Consider the following 10,978-nt stretch of genomic DNA (forward strand, 5'->3'; position numbering starts at 1 on the left):
GTCGCTGAGCTTCAAAACTCGACTGAGGCGGCAGCCTCCGATTCTCCAACAATTCTCAAGCTCAATTGGGCTGCCGCTGCTGCAGATAGGCGGATGATGCTGCAGCGTAGCTCCAATTGAATGCCGCCTTATCGGTCGTGGCAATCTCTAGACCTTTTCGTTGTCGCTTATCATTTGTTTTGGTTCCACTTGTCATACCCTGTACCAATAGAAAATGCGTAGGAAAGGGTATCAGGTTGTGCAAACAGAAGCCAGCATCTACTTTCCTATAAAGAATATACATATTCTCAAGCTTTAAGAGCTAGATGTGCCATATTTGCTACACCAAATGCAGATTCATTTTATCTATAATTAAAAGTAATATATTTTTTACCAATCGGACTAAGGAAAGAAGAGGCACAGCAGCCGTCTTCAGTGCGCAGCTTGAAGCGTGGCTGTATAAAAGAAAATGGGAATCTATGTTGCGACAATTCTCATCTCAATACGGGGTATCTACTAGTCGTGCACTCAACTAGAGCACTATTAGTTGTTTACACTTATGTATGTTGTGGGGGGTTTCACACAATTTATTTCTAAGAACGATGATGAGTCGCCATGGATGATGTGATAATTTACAATGGGACAGTTTTGTGGATTTGTGTGGACTCAGCCTCATGGCAGGCTCTATTTACCTGACAGTTAAGCAAACTACTTACAACATAAGACTAGTGGCTTACTTGGTAGCCGGCTTATCATCAGGCGCCTCGTCCAAGAGTCGCGCGCGCTTTTGTATCTTAAGCCACAGCTGATCATACGGCTGCTCCAGCTCTGTTGGCGTTTTGGGTATGCCCACGGCGCGTCTCATTTCCGGCGAGAGCAGCAGCAGATTTTGCGCCAAACCAAAACTACTTGAGGCCACCCAATAGACGCACAGCGCCGACGGCACCGTGCAGGCCACAGGCACCATCAATACGCTGAGACCTCTGAAACAATTGTTGGCTATGCTCTGTAGACGTGTGGGCGCACGCGTGCGCGTCATGGTCTGCAGCTCAACGATGGCCAGATTGATGAGTCCCAGTGTGACGGGCAGAATATAGGAACTATCTACTACAGTAAGATTTGGTATCCAGCCTATGCCGCCAATTGTCAGCTCTGTGGCTATGATTTGTGCCTTCAGCGTTGTGGGATCCGGCAGCATATAAACCAAATTACGCAAGGCAACAGACTGGAATATCCACAACGGTATTTGACCCCAGAGCACAATGACCGTCTTCATGGGATGACAGTTATCACGCACTATTAGATTTTGCCATTGCTTCTTGATCTGCAAGGTACAAGTTTATGTTGGAGAATCTCAGAAAATGTGTATTGCACGCAAACAAACCGAACGCCTGTAGACAATTTGCGTTTGCTTGTCGCTCCACTTGAACTTTTGCTTGGCCATAGCCGCCTCGCGTTTCAGCTCCTCCACTATGGCCGGCATTTCGAGTGCAATCTGCTCGATTCGCGCCGTTATCTTGTGCTGGTATATAGTCAATGGCAACGTGACGACGCTGCGAAACAAAAACGTGGACAGCACAATAGCCGCCCACCACGGCAGTCCGCTGTAGTCATGTATTTGGGTCAGGGCATCCTGCATGTAAGCCACAGGTGTGCTGTTCGACAATGTCTGCCAGAAGCCGACCAGCCCGCCGGCACTGGCCAGCTGCGATGCTGCCGTTGCTGCTGCTGCGGCTTCTGTAGAGGCATGCCGGCGCTCATGCCAGCTGAGATTTGTGGCACCCGCACGTAGATAACCATATTTACAGATAGTGGTAATCTGGGATCGCCTGCAAGCGCCCAGAAGTAGTGACATTATACAAAAAACACAAGCCAAGCTGTTACCACATTATTTACAATGTGACCGTACGCAGGCTTTGCCGAAAATACCAACAAACTGTTATTTAACAGTCAATGCGCATGTTATGTGATGGAGGAATTAACAGTGCTGTATCTTAATTGGTCGATGTTGCGTCGCACCGTTCGGTCGCACAAAAGTAAAATTAACAAGTTCAATAAAGTAAAGACACGGATTTATTTGGGATTATATAGTTAAAGTTATGAATATACCCCAATGGCATACAATACCAGCGGTGGCACTAAATCAAATATTCGACTATCTCGATTCTCGAGACCGCAGAGCTGCGGCCAATTGTTGTTGGGCATGGAGGCATCATTTTTTTCAAAGACGGTAAGTCCAGCAGAATCCATTATGTACATATGCATGTGTATGTATATAAGCACAAGTGTATGTGTGTATATATCTATGCACGGCTATGTTTGTGGGGATTTTCGCTTTTGCGTCTCAAACAAACAAAGTGCTGCTGCTGCTGTGGGTGACGCACAGCTGTTCTCGCAGATGCCCATCGTCAGGGGCGGGTGTGTGTTTTTCTTTTTGGCAAGCCTTGAAAGACAACAAAGCATTTATTAATACGTGTAATAACAAAACAAAGCGCGGCCATACAAACACGCACACAGGCTCACAATGAAAATGTTGCTACACCAATACAAACACACACGCATACACGTAGCCAAACACACAGCTGATGTCGACGTCGCTGCCACAGTGATCGAGAAAAGTTATCGTATAGGTTTTCAAATAAAAAAAGTAAAAATTAGTGAGAAATTCAAAACAAAAATATATAATCGTTTATATAAAAGAATTGTAATAATCCAGTCAAAGTCCAAACTGACTATATACTTATTTCGTGCAGTGTTCATGACGTACAACGTGGAAACTGTATTTGTTAATAGTTGTTTTTTGTTATATTTCTACTTTCGCTGCGACAACAGCTATTTTAGAAACTTTCGCTTTCACATTGACGTGGCCCAGGATGACCAATTGACGTTCTTTCATCACAGCATGGCCAATCTGGCCAAGGAGCTGGTCATAGTCTTCGATTTTCACAATGCCTTTCATATACAAAAAATGCGGCGGCTGCTCTACAAGTAAGTGCAAACCCATATACATCATATTTAACCGGAGATAATATGCTAATTGCTTTCCCTAGAGCGGCGCGCTGTGATAATATTCGGGCCTTGCGTTTCCAAACCAACAATGTGGGTCTTGTGGCTGCCGGGAGTATGCACAGCGAACATCTGGTTGCCATAGAACAGTAGGAGAAATAAGTAAACTACTTAACTATCCTTGCTGAACCTTTATTTACCATTTCAGGTGCTTTGTGGAGCCACTGAAGTTGATATTAGGCCGCAAGAATCAGGCGTGTCAGGTATTGGATCTGGGTGCCATTGAAGCGCTTACCTATTATGGTCAGGACTTTCTCAAGGCCATGGGCAAGCCGCAGGAGCTGCTGCAGTTGACGCTGTCCAGCATTAAATACGATCCTAGTCACTATCCCATACTCGGGCTGGACACCACGCTGCTGCAAAAATGTGCCGCACTGCAAGTGCTTTCGCTGGACTACGACACGCTCAACGATGAGCTACTGCACACCATACAGGTGCTGCCGCTGCGTAAACTGATCATTGTGGTGCACGGCCTCGATCAGGAGGAGCATGCAGATGTCTCGGAGGCCGCTTGGTCCAACTTTTCGACGCATTTCACGGACATTGAACTGGTGCTGACGCTCGTCTATGCCTATGAGGCTGTTGAGCAATTGGAATTGCGTATTCTGCGCCGCCACATGCCCGTCACGCACATCCGCATGCTCTTCTGTGAGTTCATGAACGAAGAGGCGCTCGACTGGATCTCGTTGCACAATAGCGACACGCTGCGCAGCATCTATTACATAGATTCGGTGAGCAAGCATTCCAATCGCATTGACTACATGCGTCAGACCAGACTACAGGACCCATTTGTCATGCTGTCCTGGCGATGCAAGCAGCTCGAGGAGATTGTCGTACACGGCTACACCATGGATCCACACAATCTGCTCGGCATTGCACGGCTGCGCGGTCGCCAGCTGCGTCGTCTAGAAGTATCTCAAATCGACTGGGAGCCCAACGTCGCAGCGCAGCCCGTTTTTAATCAGGTGAGTGGCTGAGATTTATGCCTGTGTTCACCTGTGTCTGACTGATTGTTTGCAGGAAATGTGCTCGTTGTTGGGACAACAATGGAGGCCACTTGAGCCGGAGCAGTTGCCAAGCGAAGGCTATGGCCCTGTCGACTATGATGTGCGCGATAAGTATGTTTTTGAATTAATGCGAAAGGATCTGAACCATTAAAGCACAAATCAACCAAAAATCGAATAAAGCAACGTCATGCAACAGCAACAACAACAACAACAACAACAAAAACACGACTCACAATATAATACAACATGACACGTGATCAAATCGAGCGCATAGAAATTTGTAGCGTTTAGTAAACTTTTATGTAGGCAACTAAAAAAAAAACAAAAACAAAAAGCAAACCCTAAAAGGAAAAGCGATCAATTGACTTTTCTGTTAAGTTAAATAAAACGATTTTTGATAGATAATAATAACAAGAACCGTAAACAGTTATAAAATTGGCAAGCCTTTATACAACTTACAATTTTCTTTCGTATGTTAAACAATGTAAACTTAAAATTAAATTTTGTTCGGCCACACAGCAAATATGAAAGCAAGAAACGGCATAAAAGACTTGAGAAAAATGTAAACGAATTGTAAACAAAAAACCAACAAAAATAACGGGCAGTTTGTTGTAAAAAAAAAAAACCAAGTAGAACAACAACAAACAGCGACAAAAATAAGATAGGTAGAGAGTGAGGGAATGAGGAAAGATAAACATCATTTTATAAGCAACAACAACTGTGATTTAAACAAAATGCAAGCAAGCAAAAGTAAAGCCAGTTACAGCAGCGGCAGCAACAACAACAACAACCAATTGTTAAGCAAATTGTCTAGTTAGCTAAGTAAAATATTAAAAAAACATTTAAGAAAAACAACAAAAAAAAAAAAAACAAACGTGTTAAAAAATGATTGTAAACCAAGCAAAAACACACACACAAAAAAGAAAGACCAATGTCAAATTGTTAGCTCAATCAATTGGCAAAAAAAAAAAGAAACAAAAATTGTTAACTTTTGTAATATGAGAATATGTAATGTAAAGTTGGCGCTCAATTGTGATAGAACAACAACAACAAACAGAACAAATGTAACAACAACAGCCAACAGATCGCACACAATCCGATCCGATGGTCGTTTTCGTACGCCAAGCGCCGCCATTTGTGTAGTTTTCCAAAGTGATATTAGCAGCTTATGTAAAGCAACAATTAACAAATGCATATTGTAAACAACACACGTCTGTGTATATACATATATTTAATAATGTAAGACATATGTATATTTGTTGAATGGCGTGTGTTGTCAACTTGTTAAGCGAGACATGCGTTAGCCAGAATTGTAAACAATACCAATTCAAAACCCGTCAAAACCGATTCAATCAAATCGTAACACTCGAGTATTTCGTATTTTCGTAGCAACAGGCATTCATTTATACAATAACAACTAATATAGTTTACTTATGTTTGCACAAAAAAACAAAACAAAATGCAGCGCAGTTAGTATACAAACAAAACTGTTGTCAGGACAATTGCCCCTAGGCATACAAGCACCAGCAGCTGAGCAGCTAGGCCTAAAATATATAAAAACATAAATGGTACCTGAAGATCACTTTGAGCATTTACGCGAACAACTCACAAAGAACTTTGCTCAAATTAAGCTAACAAACAAAACAAAATAAAAACAAATCTATTAAATGAAATAAACGAAAGACTGAACAAAAGCGTTGCAAAGCTCAGCGAGGGGCAGTTGTCCAAAAAGTTACCAAAAATCCAGCAGCAACAGCAGATTCAAAACAAATGCGATCTCAAAGACAACACTGAACACTATCCAACCATATGTGTTATATATATACATATATAACTAACAACAACTTAAAGCTATGCATGTATTTTTGTTATAAACTTCAATAGCGAATATTAATTTATAAAAGAGATACAAAAGAGTGCAAATCATGTGTAATAAGAAGCAATCGTCAATGTGTATGTGTATGTGTGTGTGTGTGTACAACACAAACAACAACAACCACAATGTTATTTAGTTAAGCCTAGTACATACCAACAACAACAACAACAACAACTAAATGTGATAAACGTGTCATGCTGCTTCCAATAACAACAACAACAACAAGAACAACAACAACAGCACCAAAGAAAACACATGAATCTATAAAGAAAACGCAACTGTTCCAAGCTATTCCCTTAAAAAGAAAATTCTATTAAATATGCTACGTAGCAAATTGTCAATAATTGTAGCTTAACAAAATTTGCAGAACTTCTATTGTTTAACAATCCATTCAAGTATTACAATTTATACACGCAAACTGCAAACACTTCCAACGCTGCGTATGTGTAACATTTTATTTTGTATACAAAAAGAACACAACAACAACAAAAAAACAGAATAAGTCTATATTTTATATGCCATTTATTGTATTTAAAATTTCGAAAAGAAAACAACAACTTTTTGTAAATCATTCCATACACAAATTAAGCTAACGTATGTATTAGAAAAAGAAGAAGAAGAAGAAAAAACAACAGCAAGCAGCAAAAGAACAACAGGAGACGGAAGTAAGGAACAGAAGGGCATCTTAGAATAGAAAACAAGAACAACAAGAAACAGCCGTGCATTATGAACAACAACAAATTATATATATATGCAAGTTATGCTTAAAGATAACATAAGAGCAAAAGTGTATAGAAGAAAGCTGTGATAACAAAAAGGCAAACAACAAAATAACACGACAACAACAAACAACAAAGGGAAGAAGGAGAACTTAAAGTACACAAAGCCAATGCGAAACATATGCGACCAACCAAAGGTTAACAACAAAACTTTTGCAAACAACAAAAAAAAACAAAAAAACAAAAACAAAAAGCAAGTAACGAAAACCAACAAAAATCAGTAAGTGAAAACGTTTAAGAACAAGTTGAAAGCAGAACGGCCAAAAAGAGAAAGTCGCTGGTTCTAAGTTTATATGAAATATGCAAAATAGTTAACGTTAGCGAATGAACGTAGAAAGCTAGAAAACAATTAAATGAGCACAAGATTATAGGAAAACTTTTCAAAATGAAAGTGAAAACTTGAGAAAATGTATGTGAAAACTTCAGAAAATGCATGTGAAAACTGAAGTGTTTGAGCAGAAAAAAAGGCAAAAAAAAAAAGCCCCCCATAACAAATAACTATGCTAATGGGCATGCAATTATTTAAACTATTTCAATAACTTAAAGAAAATGCATTATTTTATTTGCTAGCCTTTTTCAGTTTGGCAAAGAATTGTAAGCTTCTTTGTGGCATATGCAATATCATAAATCTAAGCAAGTTACACAAGAAAAACCAATTTATGACAAAAACAAACAACAAAATTTGACAGTAGCAATGGAAAAATGTATTTAAAACGAAAATCTAATAAAAATCAATAAACAACGTTCAAAAAGTTAACAAGATGCTTTTGCTTGAAGCATATATTGGAATCTATAAAAAATAAAAAAAAAATTTATATATAATCATCTGTGCAATATGAAATTCTCAGTTAAAAATATTTGATCAAAGGCACTTGACTATGCATAAGCAAATTAATTTATTATATTATTATTATGAACAACTTGATAAGAATTAATTGCAGCTTCTTTCAGCAGAGGAGTATTTGTTTGTCAGATTGTGGATATTGTGGAAGTTGAAATTGCTGGATTATTGTCATTGTAGATCAACCTTCAAGCTATCAGCTGTAGCACAGGTAAAGGTAGTCTTTGGCTAATACAAAACTTTATCCATACACTAGTCTAGGCCGAGGACTGCGTCAAGGTACTCTACAGACTCTAGCTTCCATCTGATAAAGGTAAGTCCGATTCTCTATTGTGCTGATACACATATATGTATATAGACTTCGGCTTAGCTTTATCCATCTCAGTATAGAGATTCAACTCATCTACCAAGGACTGCGTCAAGGGATTCCAAAGTTTCTAGCTTCCATCTGATAAAGGTAAGTTCGATTTCCTATTCTGCTGATACACATATATATAGACTTCGACTTAGCTTTATCCATCTCAGTATAGAGATTCAACTCATCTACCAAGGACTGCGTCAAGGGATTATAGGAATCTAGCTTCCATCTGATAAAGGTTAGTCCGATTTGCTGATACACATATATATATATATATATATATAGTCTTCGGCTTAGCTTTATCCATACACTATACTGGGAGTCAACTCTTCTACCAAGAACTGCGTCAAGGTACTCTACAGACTCTAGCTTCCATCCGATAAAGGTAGGTCCGATTCCCTATTGTGCTGACGCACATACATTCACAATTTGCATACCTATATTCGCGATAAAAACAATCAACATACATAAACAAAAGAGAGAATAATAGCATTAATAACCCGCATGAGGTAAAGTTATGGCCGTGCTGGATAATGAATATGAGAGATAAGCCACGCCTCTGCCGCCCCCTGTGACAGGCGTTGCAATATATGTATTTGATTGCCTACTTCAGGGCGCCAGCAGCAGCAGCTGTTACACAATCAAAACATCAACAAAAGGCGCACCCAGCACACGCACACACACACACACACACACATTAAGTTGGTAAATACTTCCGCTTGCTGCGCGCAGACGCAGAATCCGTGAGCTTTTTTCAGTCCTTGAACTTTTGACCTTGTTTTTGTATTTTTCTCCGGCTTTCGATGTTATGTAAGCGGCAGCAGCTGCGTTATGCAACACGGCGCACGTCGCTAGCAAATTGCAGTGCGTCTACACAGTGCCTGTGCAACTGTATGGCAGTTGGCGTGTTGATAAGACGCATTTAGCCGGCATTTGGGCCCAGAGATAGCGACTGTGTGAATGTGAATTGAATGACTGGGCGAAACTTATCTAGAAATTGGCCACATTTGTTTGGTCAGACAGACGGACGGAACGGATGTTATAAAAGAAAGACGTAGCTGTCGTCAGCATACGGGTTATAGAAATATGATATACATCTGATTCGTAACGCAAGGCTGAAGCTAGTTAGAATTAGAAGCTAATTCTAACGTTCTCTAGCCTAAGTACGTTCAAATAGCGCACAGTTTGGGCGGCACTGACAGCACGCTGTGCTGCTCAAACTGTTAGCGCAAAGCTCTTCAATACATTGTATCCATACCCATTATATAATGTTTGAAAAGGGGGTATTACTTGTCAGTATGAACAGACACCTCGTCATGTCCATCGGGAACTATATGATGCAGAGACTAAAGCTTTGGACTGTATAGGGTATCAAAATTTGTCGATTTTTAGCACTAGTTAAGCCAAAGACACGAAATTTCGCATTCAAATTAACGTATAACACAGATGAAAACCCAAGCATTCTCTCTATACGACTTACCCACTCCACCCTCATTGAAAAGTAAGCCCTATAGGCCTTCATTCACACTCTATCTTAAGGATGCACAGAAGTTATGCATTTTTTTAAAGTGGTGAAAGAGGATCAGTTGCTGTGAAATGCATTTTATGACAACCTGCAGCTGACTACAGGGTATTGCCTAGTCGCGACCAGCGCTGCTTTTATTTATTTGTATCGATCATGGTAGCCTTTTGGCTGCAATTTGCGCTCTAGTCTAGTGACACACACACCAAGAAGCATCGAATATTTCAGGCATAACGTAAGCGATGCATGAGTAATGTCAGCTATCACAGCAAAGAGTATATTTTATAGAGTATATATCAACACACACACACACACACTCAAGTTGTGTGAAAAAACGCAGAAGGAAAGCTTCGCTGCAGCAGCCGCTAGGAGCGCCACAGCGAGAGCGAGAGAGAGAGAGAGGGAACAGTTCGAGCGTCTGCGCGTGCTCTCACTGACGCACACACACACACACACACTCTCTCGCTCTTGATAGCTCACTCTCTTTCGCTCTATGGGTCGCTGTCGCCTCGGCGGTTGAGCAGTCGATTTTTGCACAGTCGAAAAATTGTAAGCAGCAATCAACAGCAAACTGGGAACACAAGAAGCGAAGCAAGCACAAAAAAAAAAAAAAACTGTAAAACTGAAGAAAAAACCGTTGCATGAAATTTGCTAGTAAAATTCAAAGACGCGTGTTTTTTTTGAACAAGTGTGCTTGCGACTAAAAAATTATTGCATATTTTGTTAGCTGTGGCTGCCGCTGCATTTAAAAACGAACCCACATTTTGATACCTTTTACGAGCAGCTACTTGGCTCATATATATATATATACCCTAACCCAACGTTAACGGTGCTAAACAAAAAGAACTCGGCTAGCTGCTTTATTAACTAGCACAAAAGGTGAGTGCACGCAGCGTGTGTTGCATGCAACATGAACATGCAACGGCAATGTCTGTCAAATTTATGAGTTTTCAATTCGCGCGCTCCCTCTCTCTCTCTCTCTCTTGCAGCCGCCGTGACGTAACTGTCAGTGTATGTGTGTCTGTGTGCGTGCTTTAAATATTGCTCATACGCCGCGTTGCCTAGAAAAACAAACACTACAGCAGCGCCACATCTTTTGCATGCATTTAAATAATAATAAAGCACGGCATGCTGTAAATTGAAAGTTCTCACATTTTGAGACAGGCGCCTGCAAAAGCTGTCCAAGCTATTGAAATCAATTGGCATCTTTGGCCAATTGCCCGAAAGACGCGGCGGCACTCACGTGTGTCGTCTGTGTGCATGCATTTTGGTCATTTAATTGGCAAGCGACTAGCTCACACACACACACACACGCACACTCACTCGCAATCAGTTGTTTATAAATAACTTTTGTGTGTATTTGTGCATAAACAATGCCGGTATTTGCCGCCGCAAATGTTTGCCTGCTTTTGGCTTTAATTGCGACTCTGAACTGTTTATTTAATTATTCTTTTTTTCTTTTTGTATTGTTGTTGTTGTTTCTAGCAACAATTTGACATTGCATAAGACAAAGCGCCGGTTCAGATCAATGCAATTGCACTTAGTCAGCT

General features: G+C 40.4%; 2 protein-coding genes across 3 annotated transcripts; one reads left to right on the forward strand and one right to left on the reverse strand.

The window, feature by feature from the left end:
- Positions 1–121: 121 nt before the first annotated feature.
- LOC115762941 (cytochrome c oxidase assembly protein COX18, mitochondrial) lies at positions 122–1,848 on the reverse strand. Of its 2 annotated transcripts, XM_030705324.1 has the most exons (3): positions 1,364–1,848; positions 717–1,303; positions 122–199 (listed from the first exon to the last, which is right to left on the reverse strand). In XM_030705324.1, exons 1-3 carry the CDS (start codon positions 1,832–1,834, stop codon positions 193–195), a joined length of 1,065 nt encoding a protein of 354 aa, XP_030561184.1. In that variant the 5' UTR covers positions 1,835–1,848; the 3' UTR covers positions 122–192. The 2 variants fall into 2 exon arrangements, with proteins under 2 accessions (XP_030561184.1, XP_030561185.1); XM_030705325.1 differs by lacking the exon at positions 122–199 and having other exon boundaries at positions 530–1,303.
- Positions 1,849–1,987: 139 nt separating this feature from the next.
- Positions 1,988–7,429, forward strand: LOC115762592. Its single transcript, XM_030704880.1, has 5 exons — positions 1,988–2,209; positions 2,812–2,967; positions 3,030–3,134; positions 3,194–4,010; positions 4,066–7,429. The coding sequence occupies exons 1-5, from the start codon at positions 2,079–2,081 to the stop codon at positions 4,201–4,203; spliced, it is 1,347 nt and encodes a 448-aa protein (XP_030560740.1). The 5' UTR covers positions 1,988–2,078; the 3' UTR covers positions 4,204–7,429.
- Positions 7,430–10,978: the final 3,549 nt, after the last annotated feature.

Source organism: Drosophila novamexicana, unplaced genomic scaffold (assembly GCF_003285875.2).
Source record: "Drosophila novamexicana strain 15010-1031.04,08,12 unplaced genomic scaffold, DnovRS2.1 tig00000644-arrow-pilon, whole genome shotgun sequence".
NCBI classification, from domain to species: Eukaryota; Metazoa; Arthropoda; class Insecta; order Diptera; family Drosophilidae; genus Drosophila; species Drosophila novamexicana.

Coding starts and splice junctions, on each gene's coding strand:
- LOC115762941 (XM_030705324.1), bottom strand. CDS start 1,834: ATGTCACTACTTCTGGGCGCTTGCAGGCGATCCCAGATTACCACTATC. Junction 1,304..1,363: donor AAATTGTCTACAGGCGTTCG/GTTTGTTTGCGT, acceptor TGTACCTTGCAG/ATCAAGAAGCAATGGCAAAA.
- LOC115762592 (XM_030704880.1), top strand. CDS start 2,079: ATGAATATACCCCAATGGCATACAATACCAGCGGTGGCACTAAATCAA. Junction 2,968..3,029: donor ATGCGGCGGCTGCTCTACAA/GTAAGTGCAAAC, acceptor TGCTTTCCCTAG/AGCGGCGCGCTGTGATAATA. Junction 3,135..3,193: donor CATCTGGTTGCCATAGAACA/GTAGGAGAAATA, acceptor TTACCATTTCAG/GTGCTTTGTGGAGCCACTGA.